The sequence below is a fragment of the Montipora foliosa genome, chromosome 9 (genome assembly GCF_036669935.1).
Source record: "Montipora foliosa isolate CH-2021 chromosome 9, ASM3666993v2, whole genome shotgun sequence".
Taxonomy (NCBI): domain Eukaryota; kingdom Metazoa; phylum Cnidaria; class Anthozoa; order Scleractinia; family Acroporidae; genus Montipora; species Montipora foliosa.
In genome coordinates, this window is record NC_090877.1 from 19,554,546 (window position 1) to 19,573,858 (window position 19,313).

The window sequence follows — 19,313 nt, forward strand, 5'->3', positions numbered from 1 at the left end:
TAATAGTGATATTTGTTTTCAAACAATATTGTATAGTTGTCCAATATACCCACCATTTTCGTGAACTTCGAGAAGGGTCACAGCTTCCACATCAAACACTCCAGCACTTGCAGCAGTACAAATATAATTCCCTGCATCACTCTGTCGTACGTTTGTAATAATTAACGCACCACTGATCTGCTGGCTCCGTCCAACTGGCAACTGACCTCCTTGTTTCCTCCAGCTGATGATTGGTTGTGGATCTCCAGTAGCGCTGCAACTTAATCTCTCACTGCAGCTTGATATCGTATCAATCTTAGAAGGAGGTTTGATCGTAAACTGAGGAAGCGAGACCACGACTAACATAGTTTTCTTTTCAGCTCTTCCTAGGAGATTTAATGCAGAACAGAAATAAAGGTCCGAGTCCTCTTTACGAACTTGTAAAATTTGCAATGCGTTGTTGATGTACTTCACTCTTCCCTGGGGTAAACGGCCGGATGATTTTCTCCAAGTCACAACTGGTGCAGGGAATCCAGTCACGTGACAGGTTGGTAGAGTGAAGGTCCTTCCTTGAATTGCGTGACGAGGTCCAGGATTAAGTGAAATGCGAGGATGAACTGAAACAAGAAAGGTAAGAAATTCCAGTTATCGACGTGCAGTTAGTCACGTTTCTCATGATTATGCAGCTATCTTTGTCACAAGCTATGCTAAGTTGAAGAGAAAACGTTTTTTCCAGAAATATGACGAAAGAGGTAGGGGTGCCGGGGAGTGGCTAATGATTGAATCATCAGCTCAGACACTAATATGATGAATAAAACAGAATTTCAACAAATATGACTTAGTGGTGTCCCGATTAGTAGGCCACTTGTGGCCAGCTAGAAGAGTTTGACACATTAACAAAGTTGTTGATTGATTGTGGTTGCTAGTGAGTGGCGAATGATCTTTCCTAGTGCAAACAGATCGGTTCTTATTTACTTCAGACAACACTAAAACATTTATACATTAGTGAAGCTGCCGATTGCAAGACTTATTTACTTTCGTTAATAAAATATTTAAAGCCTTTTGTTTCGACCATTTAATGCTACTAACACCAAACAAGAATAGTCTCAATATCTGTTCTATTCAAATCGGAGAATTTTGCTTGTTACAGAATCAAGCCTAAACAAAGTATATCCTTACACAGTTGAATTGCCTCGTTTCGGCATTCTGAGTAGTTTCATTGCACCTGCTAAGAAACAAAAACAAAAGGCAAAAAATTATCAATTTACCGTTTACTACAAGCCGCGCCACTGCTTGTGCTTGTCCTAAGATGTTTGATGCTGAACACTTGTATGCACCCGAGTAACTTCCAGCGACATTTCGCAAAAGCAACTTTCCTTCTGAGACTTCTGACAGACCCATTTCTGACTGCCCTTTCATTTTACTCCATTTTATTGCAGGCTTTGGATTACCGCTGACTGAACACTGGAAAGAGGCTGTCTCCCTTTCATTAACTGTTAACTTTGCCGGCGAAACAGCAGCAGTGGGAGCTGCAATCGATTCACCAGGCTCTCCTTTTACTCCTGGTCTGCCTGTGAATCCTGTATCTCCTTTCTGTCCACTTTCTCCTTTAGGCCCTGCAGGTCCCATGATACCTTGCTTTCCACTTTTTCCTGGCGAACCCATGATGCCATTATCTCCCTTGTTTCCGGGTCGTCCTTGCTGCCCCCTTCGTCCTCGAGAGCCTTTTTCGCCTCTCGGTCCAGGTGGACCGGGAGGGCCTGGGAGACCTGCCGAACATTTGTCGATGTTTGATTGACAAAGTTTCATTCTCAGATCCGATAACAGTTGATCAGTTTTCAATTTTTCGTCTGGCGTTTGTCTGTTTTCCGTTTCGTTCTGGGTGGAGTAAAGCTGGCGCCTATTTCGGTGGATGCCATTGCCCAGAAGTTCTAAAAAAAATCAACAAGAACATTTTACACGATACAGCAAAAATAATTGCCGTAGGAAATCTTTCAGCAAGCGAGTGTAAACTGACTCAATCACGAAAACCTGAGATAAAAAAAATTAAAACAAAAGCAAAAAAAATCAGAGCACGCCTAAGAGAAATCTTGTTGTGCCAACGCAGTTTTTACAATGCACACAAAATGGGTTTCATTTCTTTAAAAAATATATATTAAATCTTTTATCAAGCAATATAAGAAATACACAGTGTTTGTAACACTAGCTCCTCTTAATCTGACCCATATTTTTAAACTACTCCCCGGTATCGCGACCGAGGCTAGACAAGTATTCGGAGACGCCAACGTATAATTTATTTGGTGGAAATAAAAGGCCAAAAAGCTAAAAATTTGAACTTACGTTACCTCCATTTTCAAAAACTCAAATTCAATCTGCTATTGAGGATTTCCCCGGTTCTCATCACTACTGCTGTATAAAATAAACTTAAAGTTCGTGGCGAGCTCCGCAATCGAAACGCAAACCGCAACAACTAAGCACCTGAGGCAAAAATTACATCGCGTTTGTTTTTGAAATGCCTGACCAGCTAAAATTTTAGATCCTCTTTGATCACCTAGGAATTCAATTAAAAGATGTATTCATCAATAGCGAGTCGTACACATGTACACTCAGGTATAGTCAACGGCAAATTTCTTGGGGCAAGCATTTGACAGATCTCTTTACTCCGTTTTAAAAACAAAGGAGTCCTTTGTTTGAGGATAATGAAGATTTCCTTCTTAGGAATCCGATGCTCAGTGAACTTAGCCTGTACTATCTGCCTATTCGCAAGAGTTTATCAGTTTATTATCAAGTAAATGTATAAGTTATTGCAATCCCCATCTTCTATCTTTTGTTTCCATGTTTCGATGTCAGTAACTCTAGCTGTACAAATAAAACTTACCGGGAGAATTCTCTGAGATTTTTCCAATGTCTGGACCGCTCTCCCGTGGCGTAACCTGAGAGTCGGTTTCCAGAGCGTCTATTCTCTTATTTTGCTTGTTCAACTGAAGTTCAACTCTTAAGAACCCTCCGCAATAAAGTGCAATCGATAAAACAGAAATAACCGATGTAAACGACGGGCAACTCTTTTGTGCAGCCATTTTCATTTCAGTTCTCCCAACAATGCCGCTCTATCTGAGATGATGCTCGAAGCCACGTCGACCGCTTGAGTGGGTAATTTGCCAAATTGTCTTCTACGTCTAGATACAAGGGCATAAAGTTCACATCGCGGTTGGGTTGTATTAGTAACACATTCCTCAAATAAACACAGCAGAACGTTTACACCTATATCACATCAAATAAATTTATCAATCGCAAAATTATATTTAAAAAAAAACATCGCTGTGTAACATTTACGTATCTTCTTTTCACAAATATAGGTTATCACGAGGACAACTGGTAGACTAAATTTAGAGGTTCTGCGTGTTGTTGCTGGTCGTCAAAGGTAGATCGTGTTCCAGTGTATCAATGTGATATATATGTTGGAAGAATTAAGAAGCTTTTGAAACAAGGATTTATCACCAACGAGTCTAAAGATGAGTTAGTCGGTGAACAATATTGATCGTTTCTATTTCAATTTATTTTATTGTATTTTTCTTGTTTCGCTCGCTCTTTTCAACATCATCATCATCATCATCATCATTTATATTAATATTTCCATAGGGTTGAAGTGCAGTTCCCACCCGAAAATAGCTACGTTATTCCAGTCGGGTGGGAGAAATATGACAAAAAATACGCCAAGATTTAATATAGTCAAGGCAAACTACAAGTTCAAATGTACAAAACCAAAGGAAGCAAAAGTACAAGAAAGAAATTACAAAATAAGTCACATGATAATGACAAAAATAGAACTAAAAGTACTTAACAAATGTATAAAGGACAGGGTAGATGAGTGTACTGTGAATGTATCATTTACGTGTCGTATGTATCTGATGTCCAGATTGACAATTGAAGCGAATCGTGAAGAACAAGCTTGAACTGGCCAGTATATTTATTATCAAACTTTTCCTTTGACTTGAGGTTGGCTTGATGGCACAATTCGTAAAGAGCTGTCTTGATGTCGCGGAGATCGTGAGTTCAATTCTCGTTAACATTTGGGCTTCAATTTTGCTTGGCTTTGCCGCCTTTCGGTGCTGCTTTGGTAACGTTTATGACTGTGATGAACTAAAATCTTAACAAATCATAAGAAGTTTAGTGTTTAGCCTGGCTGGGCTTTAATCGTAAAACATTTCAGGTGGGAAAAAGAGTAAGGCTTATAATGTCTGCAATATGGTCCTCATAGATGGAACAAAGCCACATGCAGGTTTTTTTTTTTTTTTTGTTTTTTTTGTTTTTTTTTGTTTTTGTTTTGTTTTTGGGAAGGAACGAAAATCGGAAAGAACCCGCAGACAACCGTCGGGGTAAAGCGGACAAATAAAGCGATCTAAAGTGATTAACCTGGTAATAAATCAGACGGTTAGGGGGAGATTTCCTTCGCCACTATGCCATCACTTAATGAGAGCTAACTTCGGTGAACTTACGGAAAACTGCAGCAGTAGGTCAGGTCGTGATAAGGCCCAAAGACACTGAAATGGATCTTATTGATCAGCATTTTTAAGCCATAACGTCAGTTACTTGCGGTGTGTTTTGAGTTCACTAAATTTTGGCTAAGAACGTTTTTTTTTGGTGGGGGAAGGGATCGAGGTGTGGTGTTTTCCGTTAGTGTTGATCAGTCTTCTCAATATAGATAAAATACAACAATATCAATGGCTGTCGTAATAAGTTAACGTTTTATTTGTTTTCCAAGGACATTTACTGGCTACTACCAATACTACTCCCAATACTAGGATTGTAAAAGAGCAATTAATCTTGAAATCGTTTAATTAGCTGTACAGCATATTACAAATCAAATTCAGTTTTGTTTTGGACTTTGATTCGGCCTTCTGTCGTGTTTCAACTCCCTCTTAATTCGCAGAAATAATTGATATTTCACATTCGTAAACTTGACCACGTTCCCTTAAAATAGAAAGCTAGCTTGTGTTGACCAAATTGAATTGAAATTTTATTCAGGGGCCAAAGCAAACAATCTAATAACAATAATAATAATAATAATAATAATAATAATAATAATAATAATAATAATAATAAACTAAACCGTAACTAACACCCTCTTTTTAATGCTTGGAGAAACTTCGGCAAAGTATTTTTCTCAGCAAAAACACGATTTCAAAAGTTAATTTACACCTACACCTACTCGGCGAAAGGCACAGATTTGGAAAATCTTTTAAGGTAAATGTCTTCATCTAATTAATTAACTTTGCCATTTTCTTCGTGAGAGTTTTTTCACTTTTAATGCCTAGCCAAGGGAGTAAAATCTTTGGGTCTTTTCCTTTGATGACCTGAAAAATCTGCTTTACATTAATCGTTTTGCGGACAATTTTTGCGCTGAAAAGAATTGAACTGTATTAATCGGACGCATGATAAACCGTTAAAAAATTATTTCAATAAGAAATTAGAGGAATATGTTTGCTGTAGGTGAAGAGATGAATCTTCTCCCAACCAATGAATGAAATTCTGAGTAAAGACTCAATAAAGTGGACTTCACAAATGCTAGTCATTTTATAGCACCTCTCATACTAGGCCAGAGTTTTTGATAGCCAGTCTAAGTAAGAGCAAAAAACAGGATCTCTCTTAGCAAGCCATCACTATTTACCAAATATCCTAGGCCGCGTTTGTTGGACCCTATTTCAGAATAACTATAATTGGAGTGATAGTTTAAAACAGTATGTTAATCGTTTTGAAGCAACAAGAATAATAAGGATATGTTTAAAATAGCCTTTTACCAGGCGACTGACTATTTTAAAGCGAAATTTGTAAAATTGAATAATTTCTAACTTTTGTTCCGTATATTCTTATCCCGAAATAAGGTCAATCGAACGCACCCTTAGCTTGTTTTCCTTTTTCCTTTTGTTTTTTCCTTGCATACTTTTTTCAAGCATAAATTGTTGTTATTATTTGTTGTGGTTATCTTCAACGTAAATCAAATCGATATGACTTATTATTTAGATCGGTAGTTACTGTAATGTTAAAATACATAAGAGACGGGTGTCAACATTTTCATTAAACCCTAACACTCTAAATATATGGTGACCTGATTAATTAAACAAAAAATAGAATAGCGATGGCAATCTTTCCGTCTCGTTCTAAGTGGTTGTTTCGTAGAATACCTCGACATCAGTGGGAGTAAACATGTGGCTTCCTCCTCCTGCAAAAAATCTACAGGAAGAACGAGATGAGGAATACCCTGGGGGAAGGGGGTAAGAGTAGCCGCAAGATGTGTACGAATCTCGGTTGCTGGCAGCGTTGTTCGATATGTGGATGTCGTGTCCGCTACCAAAGGTTGGTCCATAACTGGAACATCCGTGTATAGCGAAACTCTGCCTTCCTGACTTGACTTGCAGCTTAACGGGAGCGTAGCCATTGATGTTATACAGTGAGTAGATAAACGATTTACTCGATGAAGCATAAGCACAAGAACCTAAAAGGAAAGATTACCAAACTTGTTAAAGGGAAAAAAAAACTCATTGTTGATGATTATGACTATGATTGTGTTATAATATTCATTACATCCATTTAGAAATCACTGCTGATCCTTTCAATCTGATTACACGGGACGAAAAATTGGATTTACATAGCGTCAAATGTCTGGTCAAAGGCGCGATAAAGACCGCGTTTGTTACAGCTTTACATGCCTTTGACGCGCGTCAAATATTATCTTTGCGGTTGCCTTTGCAGGGGGGTCTCAGGTGGTAAAGGCCGTTTTTACTACACTTTTACACCCAACCTTTGACAAGCGCCAAAGGTATTATTTGACAACCCTTTGTTACCCTCACAAAGGTGTCGTCAAAGATGTCTCAGCTTCAATTCAAAGACTTGGCAAAAGTGTTGTCAAAGATGTCTGAGATTCAGTTCAAAGGCTTGACAAAGGCGTGGTCAAACATGTCTGAGATTCAGGTTAAAGATTTGACAAAGGTGTAGTCAAACATGTTTGAGATTCAAGTCAAAGATTTAGCAAAGGTGTAGCCAAAGATGTCTTGGGGTGTATTTATAGCTGTTGGCTTCAAGCGCTGAATTGAAAACTCAGATCTCTGGACTACTTTTCCTTAATCATGATGGTAGGACGGAAACTTCTGAATTTTTCTAGCCGTAACAAAGACACCGTTCAACTCAAACAACTGTCCATCATAAATGTACTTGAGTCTCAATTGAAATGTTTTTCAAATATCTGAAATATGTCTAGAGTGGCATTTCTGAAACCACCGTAGTCAAATTAATTTGCCATCCACCCCCGTGTTATGCCATATGGGAGACAGACTGAAATGCAGATACTACAAAAAACTGTGTTTTTCCATTTTTTATTCAAAGGAATTCGTACTCTTGGCAAAACCAAGAATCTCACACCTTACATTCTGTAATATCTCTAGGAATCGATTTTGTTGCGCATTTTTAAGTGGTAGTATACATCCAAAATGTAAATGTAAAAAGGGTATAAATAAATCGAAGGATGAGAATTAATTTTTTTCAATTCCAGTGCTTCACTTCTCTCAAGGCTTCAATTTATTTATACCTGTAATATTTACACTACACGCACAACAAGCGCCGTGTTATCAACAACTTTGTCGCATAACAAGTAAAATCACTGTCACCGTAGAATTAGTTAAGTTAATTTATGACAAACAATCATGACACCTCTCTTGGAAGTATCATGTAACTGACACAATGTCAAGAGTAGTGGACATAAGTGACAGGGTAAATGGAACTACTGAAAACTTTGAATAAGAAAAAACTGATATAATCTTGATTTTTTTCTTACTCACCAACAACAAGTCAAAACCGAAAGGAACTTCCCAAGAAACAGCGTTTTAACTTTGAGGCAAGCTAATAAGTTATATTTATGTTGTAGTTCATTGTGGAAAACAGCTTTAGCCACACCGACTTGAAATTAACAAAATAAACTTCGAGTAAACGCTATTTCATGCGAAAATTCGCCAAAATTATTTTTAACTCTTTGTGCCGAAAAGACACTCAATCGACGGCCACCAGCATACTAACTAGATTTTGCACCAATTGTAATCATTGATTTCATTTTTTTTTCTGCATGATTAAAGTCTTGCGGTGACAGTGTGAAGTGAAGAGACTTTGGCTTTCCCATTTTTATTACATGCCGGGAAATAAATGTAAGTTCTAATTGTTCTATTTCCTCGATAGAAGTTAAGACTTCTTCTACAACGAACTATTGATATTCTTGATGCAAAAAAATTGGTTTTCTTCAAATGAGACGGCCATTGTTTTATGAATAATATAAAATGCAACTCTCCAACTCACACAATCGGTCACCCAATAAATGGTTTAGCAGCACGTCAATCAGGTATCAGGTATCAGGCAGGATTCCTGGTAGTATGCTGATGGGCTTCTAAGGTGAACTTTTGAAGTCACCTAAATCCACTTCAAAAGCCGAGAAAGTCCTCTTTAAAAAAACAGTGAGATTCTGCTGCTATTCTACTGCATTTTTTGCACAGACCACCTTTTCCAAAGAATGGTTATATGTGCATAGAAGTCAAGACAACCAGTCATTCTCTATATATGCATTAGCATGGCTATTAGTTGATAGTCAGCAAGTGCGTCAACTAAAGATTTCCAATAGATTATCAACAGCATTTTGGGCGGTATGACGGTCAAGTTTCCTTGGTCAAACTCTCTTAATCTCTAATACTGGTTTAACGCTGTTACCAAGTTTGAAGCACTGCGGAACAACGTGGATTGCCCACTGCGGGGCGTCTTGCGGGGCAACACGCTGCTCTGACAAGTGCAATCTGGTTGTTGTTATCTTGTCCTATGAGGCCACCTAGGCGGATCTTCTACGCAAAGATTTTCCGTCCAAAGATCTCATCAACATGTCGAGCTGGGTTGACCACCAAGGCAGCCTTTGTCATGAACTTCCTTTTCCTCTTCCTTTCTTCTTCGTTTTCAAGCTCTTCGCTATCACCACTATCACCAGTCGCGGAGTTGTCTGATGACATTTACGAATTAAGACTTCAGCACAATTTCTTGCTTGATTTTAATGGCCTCTTTTATCGAGACACTTTCTGTGAAATTAAAGGAAAAGGCAAAATAACTTCACCATGCTGAATTTCCACCTTTCTGCACTTTACTCACATTTCCCAGCACTTGTAGTGTCTCTGTATGCATTTCAGATATATAAAAAACAGACGACAACGGCGAAAAAAAGAGTTGCAGATTAGGGCCAAGAAGGAAGTTCAGGACATTCTCAATCAGTCTTTTCTACGTTTATGTGAATAGTAAAGACCATTGGTCGCTGTTTAATCAGAGCAACCACAACAGAGAAGATGCTGTGGTCGTCGAGAATTCATTGGTTTACAGTCAACCAAAACTAACCCGGCCTGTGAGCCCTCGACCTTTTAGTCAAGACTAGCCCGCAGGGTACCCAAAATAAACCTAATAAACCTTTCCCCGATCCACTAAATCCTGAACGGCCCTTACCAGGCTAGTACTGCTGGTTGTATGTTCGATATTTATCAGCATTTTTTTTTTCAGGGAACGGGTTCCAGCGCTTTCTGAGCTATTACGTATGATCTTTATGGGCTATTGATGCCCTATTACAACAAAGAAAGGAACGGTAACTTATGTTAGTGTCTTTCTTTTGATCTAAAAGGATTCTATTTTGGAATCGAACGGACTAATCGAGCTAATTTTCCATGATGTAAATCCCTTCCTTAACCACACAAAGGAAAAGACACAAACAAATCGAGAGTATCAGTAAACCATTAAGGTTCTGTCTCCTATCATAGATACCGCAAGCTCGATATTTGTGTATCTGTACTATATTATGTACGAGTAGGAATTTTAAGATTTGTATGGGACAATGGTTTTTCGCAAAAGTAAAAAACATATATGTATAAATTTACGTTTTAAAATAAGAAATAGTTTCCCACGCTTCAGTATTGTGTTTCTTTGTCTTTGCTTCAGTTTCTTGTTTCGATTAAGAGCGGTTTAGGTGGTTTTCGGTCCCTCTTCTATAGAGAGGGAAAAGAGGAGGAACTAAAAACCACCTAAATAGATCTTAATGGACCCAGAAACCGTACCAAAGACAAATAAACAGAAGACTGAAGCGAGGTAAGCTCTTTTTTATTTTAAATCGTAAATACTTTTTAAATTTTGAGAAAAGTCGTTTTCCCCGTACAAACCCCTATATTTCTGCTCTTGCATAAAAAAGTACAGTACAGATACGCATATATCGAGCTTGGGCTACCTGTGATGGAACGCAAAATTTGTTATGCGCAGTGAACGTTGCATCTGGTGACACTCCTTGCGAAAATATTGGGGAATCTGCGCTGCAAATAACCCAAGATGCCCCCCTTCAACAAGGGTAATTTATACTGTACGCAAAAGTGCAGAATATTTTGCTAGTACAAATCTATCATTTTCGTTTAGCGGCTCAGCTGTGAAGATTTCATTTAAAACTAACGCTGCTACTATCAGAAATTCAATTCTCATTTTAAGTGGATTTATACTGATGATGGTCAGTATAAAAAAGCCCTAGAGCGCTGGATCGAGGACAATATGATGTCATTCTTAATCAGTAAACCGCAAACCTTTTCCAAGGGTAAAGGGTGGGGTTTTCTACCTAACAGTTGTCATGTCGGGTAGTTAAATTGATTTTACAAATTCAGTGTATTAATTTCTTTAGTTTTCAAAGTCTTCACCAATGGGAACCCGGCAAAACAGGAACCAAATAAAATGTATTCTACTATAGGCATGAGAGAATTAGTAACGATTTTCTTCTTATAGGCACATGTTTGCATTCATTTTACACTACTAGCTGACAATCTCCCTTCTTCAACTTTTTGTTCTACCAACAGGCCCTGAAGATAAAACCCTTAACCCTTTTAATCCAAATTGCCCAGGGGGAAGACGAGTGTGCTAATAACAATAGTATATGCCTTCTAACTAGGACTCTAATTTTAGTAAAGGCTGCTTGGTGTTTTCTTGAAGTGCAGTATTTAATTCAATTTGCATAACCTATGATTATCTTATTGCTAGTAGATGGAGGGAGAGGATTTAATGGGGAAAGCAAATAGACCATTTTACAGTTGTGGCTAAGTTACCAGGCCTAACAATGGAAGCGAGGCTGCCGGTGACCCTGTTTTGATACAAACCTTCATGCTTTTGTAATGCTAATATGGACTAATTAGCGTTACAACAACACAATTTACACGATAAAAGCAGTGAGGTCTGGATCAATGCAAGGTCACTGGCAGCCTCGCAGCCGTTCATAGGCTTGGTCGCTGAGCAAACAACTGTAAAATGGCCTATTGTGTATCTCATTTCTTAGTTATGCTAGGCGTAAGTGGTTCTTTAGTTAATATAACACATGCATGTGTAAGTAATGAATGGGGTACTACTGTAAGAATGGCTATTACCTCATGACATCTTTGTAGTTTTCTTGGCATGTGTAAAATAATGTTCTGCATTCCTGCTCAGATCTGTTTTTGTCCTTGCATCTTTGGGAATAAAAAGAGGTCTTAATTTCTCGTACAGAAAGATTTAAGTTGATACCATGCACATATTGAGTAGTGCTTTATTAATGCATAGTGATATGACATGTGCACATCTCTACTTGATGAAAAGACAAAGGCACTAATCTAATTAGAGTACACACTGCTGCCAATAACTGATGACTGCAGACATGTACTCTATTGTTTGCAAAAAATGTGGGTGCTTTAATTAAGAAATAGCCTTGCATTCTTAGATGCAGATGTTCCTCAAGCAATGGCAGTAGTGTTGTGATTGAATCTCTGCTGTTTTCTTCTTCAAAGTTTCAATGTACTCCTGCCTGAAACATAATTGGCTAACCTAAAAACACAATTATTTTCAACCTTGTTTTAAAAAAATAATAAAATTATTTTTTGAATAATCTTACTTCTTATGATGTATCCTTGTCTGCCTTTGTCCATGGTACTGAATATTTCCAATATTTCTGTATTTACTACTTAATTTGTACCATTGAGGGGTTACTGGCTTTATGAATTGCAAATTAAAGTTAAATGTCTGTCATTAATTCATTGTTATATATCAGACATACATCCTGCATGTACATTCACTTGAAATGTCAAAATCAGTATGTTTTCATGGGGATTAGATTAGACATTGACAGGGTGACACTTATTTTTCCTTAATCAATCACTGAAAACTTAATTTAATTAACCTTTTGACACCCAAACCGGTCAGACTTAGTATTTTACTCTGTCTAATGCCAGACGATTTTACTCGTCAATGGGGAACCCCCTTGAGTCAATGGGTTAATTAATCTGAGCTACTTTGATTTTTTTGCTAATAATCAAACAGAACATTTTTTGATACTGAAATACCCAAGATCCCTAGATTTATCTTCACCACCACTTGGTGAACAACATTCTCTAGTACAGATGATAAAGTGAGTTTCCTCAAACATTTTGATTTCTTCATATTAACATTCATGATGGTTTTACCTGAAAGTTAAGTCATAAGAAAATAATAATATATAGAGGTAAAGAGGTATAAGATGTATAAATTCGAAATGGTCTTAAATTTCATTGTGAAAAGTTATGATCTTCCTGATTCCTTCTTGGATCAGCAAGCTTGGTAAAGGATTATTTGCAACTAGATCCGTTTTATTATAACAAAGCTCTTGTGGTTTATTATTTTTTTTACCCATTGCAGACTCACCATGCACTTGGGAATCATTTCTTTCAAAGATTGGCTGGAATAAAACCAATAATGAAACAGATACTCTGAGACTTTCAGTCAAATGATCAGCAATAGGCATCTGGCACAGAGAGCTTTCAGAGATCTATTACAGAAAGATGTAAGATGGTGTTAGACATGTTCTGGGATGTTATCTTATTCTGAACACCAATGCAAGTCCTCTGTATTGTGCTATACAGCCAGAGTGGCGGGAAATTCGTGCACTGTTTTATTACAAAATAGAGACTGTTTTTTTTTTCTTTTCCAGTTTCCCTACCTTTGTTTTTGAAATCCAGTGTAACGTGCTGGGAAATTATCTGTCACTTTTACTGCCATTATTTAAAAGTAGAAACTAATCACAAAGTGATAATCCTTCAATCGCTATAAACTTACACTCAGCAAAAAGGATGACTTACGTGTATGAAGCATAACGGCTTTGTTGTGAACTGTGAGATGAAAAGTGAATGAAAAAGACGAATAATTTTTAGATTGGCTTTTGAGTTAGGTGAACCAAATAGAATACTACTAAATGTCATAACGCATACGTACCCAACTTCTTTTTTTTTTTCCACTGGCTTCTCCCGTTCCCATCGCTATCTTTGACCTTGCTTGTATTGTCTCTAGTAAATTTTCGATACCGTTTTGAGTTGTATGTTCAGTGTCCGGTCTTGCATACCTTCATTATCCCCTGGCTGAGACCTTTATCTTTCACAAAACATAATTTTTACCCGGCTGTACGTTTTCACAAAAGTAAGATGCTCCAAGTATATCGAAAGAATAAAAAACGACAAGTAGAACAAGCTACCGACGAACTATTCGGAAGGTACATTTTCCCGCTCTTTTGTATATCCCATAAAAGGAATTCTTGAATCAACCCTCTCCCCAGTGTCTTTCCTTTGGACCTTGTGTAGAGAGGTAAGCTTGGGGGGAGCATTCCTTTGCTGAGGTCGACGGAATTTTGGCACTAGTGCTCATTGAATTTTGGAAAAGCGAAAATCGACAAGAATGTGAACTCAGGCTACGTTTTGCAACTGGTAGACGTTTTTCAAGCAATAGATTGAATGTGTACGTGTTCGTGATAGGGGATATGGGGGAAATGTCACCGAGGGGGTAAAGGAGGAAAGCGAACTTACACTCTACGACGGTCAGCGTTCCGTATTTGCCGAATCTTTTAATCTCCCAAAAGCGTTGCCTTGGTTTTGTGTCTTTCCTTTGGCAATGCAAGTATCAACAAAGTAGGAAAGCCTGTTAAGATTTGACTTCACATTTGACGATAGTCAAACTTGAAGTCAAAGATGCGATCGTATTTGTCTTCGCCTTTGTCAAGTAACAAAGGAACGCACAAAGCTTCTTCAGATTTGACTTCACATTTAACGCTCGTCAAATGTGAAGTCAAAGTTGTTTCGAATTTGACTTGACCTTAACCATGGTCAAAGGCATAAGCAAATTGGTAATGGATTTGACCGTACGTTTGACGTGGGTCAAAGGTAAAGTCAAAAGCGATTCCAGATTTGACTTAAGCTTTGTCAAAGATCAAATGTGCAGCAAATCCAATTTTTCGTCCCGTGTTAGCTCTCAGCAGTGCCGGGGCGATTTATTCTCACATCGCGCTATTTTTTGCTCTAAATCGCACCATTTCCCCAGCCAATGAGAAAAGAACACTAAAACAAAACAGCCAATCAGATTTCAAAGCTTGTTTAAGGTAACCAATCAAATTGCAGAAAAATGAATGACAAAGAAAACCATTGTATGGCGAATTTTTCAACTTTTGTTCCCAACTGGATCAATAAAATGTTGGTACTGTCCGTCATCCTGTATTTTAGATATAAATAATGTTGTATGATTTCTAAATGAATGGAATAAAATGGTAATTAAACTTCGTGTCGTGCAATTTTGGTCTGAAATCATACTTGTGATTTCAAATCGAACTCGCGCTACGCGCTCTTTCGTTATATAATGATTAACAAAATGGAGAGTGTCTAATCGGCGTGGGTGGGTGGGTCGCGGGTCAAGAGTCGTGGGTCGTGGCAAGAGAAAATGAGGGGACACATAGGGAGACTCAAGGCATTGGCCGCGATATGTTATGTCCACAAAAGTTATTTTTAGACGAGCGGAAGTCTTTGTTCTAGCGGAAGTCTGTCTTCTGAGACGTCCGCATGCAGTCTTGCCTCGCTCTCAGGTTCTTAGTGAAAAGAGAAAATGATGGCGCACGTGGAAGGCTGATATTTTCTTTCAAACATCGGACCGAGGTTGGCCTGCATGCGGACGTCTCGGAAGACTTCCGCTCGTCTAAAAATAACTTTCGTGGACATGACATATCCCAAGGGCTGGACCGGGAGCCTCCTTCTCTGTCCCCTCATTTTCTCTTGGTCGTGGGTTATGGGTCGGGTGTCTTGGGTCGTGGGTCTTTGGTCGTGGGTCGTGGGTTCCTAATCCTAACCTAGCCCTAACCCTAACCCTTTTTTATCAGCGACTGGAAATTCTCGAAATAAAAGACCTAAGACCTACGACAAATTTGGACCGAGCACTGAGGGAGCTAATATATCTCCTGTTTTTTATCTTCAAACAAACAGGACCCACCACCCACGCGATTTAGCCTCAACCATCAAAATGAACCTTTATTTTCAGCTAAATTAAAGCGTGGATTGTCTCGGTTTAATACTAGATTGGCAATGTCAGTGCTTGGGTGCTTCCTTCCCACTTTTATTTCTCTTGCTATCAGAGGCCGACTTTGTGTTGGAAGGGGGAACATAATTTAAGGTGAAAATGTTTTTGGTGTCACTAAGGCTGCGGTTGTTGACGTTTCGTGAAAGTTGAAAGCTGCGCTTATAATGGTCGGACCATAATTATCCACCTCTATAATTAAAAGATCATATATATATATATATATGATTTAACGGAGAAAGATAGCCTGTAAACTTGAACAACCTGGATAAATGAGGTCAGTTAATTGTAGTTCAGTGTACGCTAACTTGCCAATTTGTTTACAAAATGCTTCCAAATGACTGCAGGGCCTGCTGAATAAGATTGGTCTATCTTTTTTTTTTCCCCCTTTAACAGTTGATTGATTTTCTAGCTTACATACTAGCTAAATCAGGCTATAAAGAGCTTCTTAGCTGTCAAGACGGCCTCGTAAAAAGAAACTGTTCGCTTTTGAAGCTATCATACGTTCATCGCCGAGCTGTTTTAAGCTAGCTGGGTTAAGTGGGGCGGATTACTAGCATTTCAGACTAAAGAATTTATAATGGCAATTGAACTGAGTGGAGTGCAATCTGGTCTGTAATCATACGTGTGATTTCAAAATCGAAAGAGCGCGATAGGAGAGAGAGATAGGGTTTTTTTCTCTAACCAAGTTTTTAACCTTAGAAAAATATTTCTTTTGTCATTATAGTGTCTAACTTCCTGGCTAATATTGCTGCGACTTACTAGTGGGAAGATTGTTTACATAAAGCGCATCACGCTTTTCGCGATTCTGAAATTACATTATTTTCTTGACATACTCCTTTATCACGAAGATTTTTCAACAATATATCGCTTTACTCTCAACCCAAAAACATTCAGATAGTAAAAGACTTCATATTCATTAACTTTTTTTTTCTGCTTCTGTGCTTGTCAGCATTGTGATTTGCGATAATTCGAAAGTCTGTTTTCGTATCTCATAGGCGTTTAGATTTTCAATTACATGCATGGCCGCTCAACATCGCCATTGTGTAAGTAGTTGACCTTCAAGTGAAAATAGATGCGTTTCTCAGGAACCCAACAGATGAAATGTAAATTTTCATTAACATAACGGAAGTTTCTTGGCTAAAAAGTACGTTGTTTTACTCTGAAAACGACGAACGATTAACATTAATATTCTTTCAAGTTTCGTAGTTCATCCAGTTGACACAAGATGATCACGTGCACCTGTAAGCCTCATTTACACTAGGAAGTTTTCCTTGACAAGTCCACTTGTCAAACTTTTCCTTGACAAGTTTTTCCTTGACAAGTTTTCCTTGGTAATGTAAATGAAAAATATGACAAGTTTTCCTTGACAAGTGCACTTGACAAGTATAATAGCCTTGTCACATTTTCCTTGTTGTCCGTCTACACGAGCAAATTTCTTACTTGACAATAATTCCTTGTCAAGGAAAAGCTAGCACGCCAGATTTTCCTTGACAAGGAAAATTTGTCCACTATTCCCCATCTACACGAGGTTGCTTAACCCGTGATCGATTTCTTCCTTTCGACAGAACACCATTCATAAAAGTCAGAGTCTGCAGAAATTTTCGTGTTTTTACGATCGATTGTCACTAATCTACGCTACTGACTCGATGTATTTTGTTTATTCGTGTAGTTTGTATTATTTACGTATATTTATCGCATTCAGCATCTATTTATCTATTTATTCCTATAGTTATATCTGACCAGACGTGTAATTCAGATTTTTCTGCTAGAGGTTTGAATAAACAAAACTAAAAAAACTATCTTTGGATGAGGATTCGATTCAGAGTTATATATGAAAACTATGTTATTTTTTTTTTCTTCGTCTCTCTTTTGCCTTGTCTTTTTATGCTGATAACTCCCAGCGTTTACGGTACTTTTTGGCGCAAAGATGAAGCCATAAAATGTTTTGACCTGGCATCAGATGGCATCAGATTTGACCTGGCATCAGATTAGACTGAAAATAAGAGGAATTATGAAGCGGAAACAACATCTTAGTGTGTGCAATATTTTTTTCAAGTCGAGGGTCATTAACACCATTTGAAGGGTCACCCAGATGCCGTGCCAGCAGAGGCCCTTTTACTCACACGTTCACACTTTTAATTATTTTGTAATGTCCTGTCCCATTTTGAGGTATTTCAGTTTTTTAAGCTTTGATAAGAAATTCAGTTTACAGATAACAAAACACGCTCTTGACTAAAATTCACTTGTTTCTTCTCAAATAAACAGTCTGCAAAAAAAAAAAACTAATTGCAAATTGCTCTGACGGACGTTTTCCTGCATGTTATGCATGTCTTGCAGTTGCACCAAGCAAACATTTAACTGGAATGCTGTAGTTCAATACCACACAATTCAGTCCCTAATTTTCTGTAACGCGTACCACAGGCAACCCAGTGTATGCTTCACGAAAGCATGTAGTTTTAACAGAAATTCGCTGGGGCGGTTTGCAATTATCCCTACCTTTGTGACAAATCGCCAGAAATAAAATTCTCAGTCCGCTGGTTGCAGTTCCCGAGTGTTCTTGCTCTTTCCCCTTTCGGAAAATATCCCTTAGAAAATACCCAAAAGGACCTCTTCAGTCTGTTTTCTCGCTCTCTTTCTTGTCGACGTCGTCGTCTTACATAAAGCAGAAGGAGTAATAGTAGGAGGAGTATTTCTTCTTCGTCCGTCATTTTCTGAAACGTTGCTCGTCCCATTCTAAAGCGAGTTTTTTCCGAAGCAAACTGCGCTTGCGTATGTAACTTCTCGTATGCTTATGCAACTACTGTAAAATTGCAACATTCTACGATTTCTGATACGCATTTCTAATTACCTCATCTTGCTCCATTTAGCTTTTCTTTTCATCAGGGGTACAGGGATGGCCCAGTGGTGAGATCACCTCCCACCAATGTGGCCCGGGTTCGAATCCCAAACTCGGCGTCATATGCGGGTTGAGTTTGTTGGTTCTCTATTCGGCATCGAGAGGTTTTCTTCTGGTACTCCGGTTTCTCCTCTCCGCAAAAACAAATATTTGACTTGATTGGCGTTAATTGTTTATTTCAGTTTACAGTGTCCCCATTTAGTGCTCCAGCGCTAGAACGAATTGACACTTCAAAAAAATTTCCTTCCTTTCATCGGAAGCTTGTCAATGATGACTTCACCAGGAAATTTAGTTTTAGCTATTTAATATTTTGCGTCCAAATTTGAACGCAACATTCGAAATTCAAGGGCATGCGTGCAAGCTTTTCTTCTCTCTTTCCCACCGCGAAGAAAGATGCTGCTTTCAGTTTCTCGTTCAGGCCTGTTAGCTCTTGTCCGCGCATACTACCAATTTGAAACGCCTGGTACTCATCAAATAGATAAGTTTTTGTATCAGTATTTCTAATGTCCTCACCATATCTGAAAACGAAAATTCTAACACGTACCTCTCACTTGTATTTAAAAAAAAAAATGAACACTTTTAAAAATGAACACTCCACATTCGTTACTTTAGGTCCAAAACTGAAAATTGCTCTCAGGTTTTATCCTAATATATGCAAATCTAACTTACTGGAATTTATAAGCATATTCTCATCAGATCATGTTGTACCATCTAGAATCCAGTCTAGCGTGGCGAGACCACCAGGAAATGAAAAAAAAAAAATAAAAATAAAAATAATAATAATAATAATAATAATAATAATAATAATAATAATAATAACAATAATAATAATAATAATAATAATAATAATAATAATAATAATAATAATAATAATAATAATAAAAATGAAAAGGTAAAAAACATGTACATTAACCTGTACCAGCTGGGTCCCCTACGCCTTTTGGAACTGTGAGTACAGTCGCATTTGAACTCCTGAAAATTATATTTCCACTATCAGAGATGCTGCAGTCTG

General features: G+C 38.0%; 2 protein-coding genes across 4 annotated transcripts in view; both read right to left on the reverse strand.

Moving 5' to 3' along the window:
• The window catches only part of LOC137970757 (uncharacterized), a 31,212-nt gene extending 27,946 nt beyond the window's left edge, over positions 1 to 3,266 (reverse strand). For all 3 annotated transcript variants that reach the window (XR_011116859.1, XM_068817318.1, XM_068817319.1), the window contains exons 1-3: positions 2,858 to 3,266; positions 1,248 to 1,910; positions 54 to 596 (exon numbers count right to left, since the gene is read on the reverse strand). Coding sequence is in view for 2 of the 3 variants with exons in the window: in XM_068817318.1 (XP_068673419.1) it covers positions 54 to 596; positions 1,248 to 1,910; positions 2,858 to 3,062 (1,411 nt within the window). In the remaining variant the exon portion in view is untranslated. The remainder of the gene's footprint in view (positions 1 to 53; positions 597 to 1,247; positions 1,911 to 2,857) is intronic.
• Positions 3,267 to 3,843: 577 nt separating this feature from the next.
• LOC137970753 (peroxidasin homolog) overlaps positions 3,844 to 19,313 on the reverse strand; it is a 52,501-nt gene continuing 37,031 nt past the window's right edge. The window contains exon 5 of the mRNA XM_068817312.1: positions 3,844 to 6,472. Within this exon, the coding sequence (XP_068673413.1) occupies positions 6,138 to 6,472 (335 nt within the window). The 3' untranslated portion in view covers positions 3,844 to 6,137. The remainder of the gene's footprint in view (positions 6,473 to 19,313) is intronic.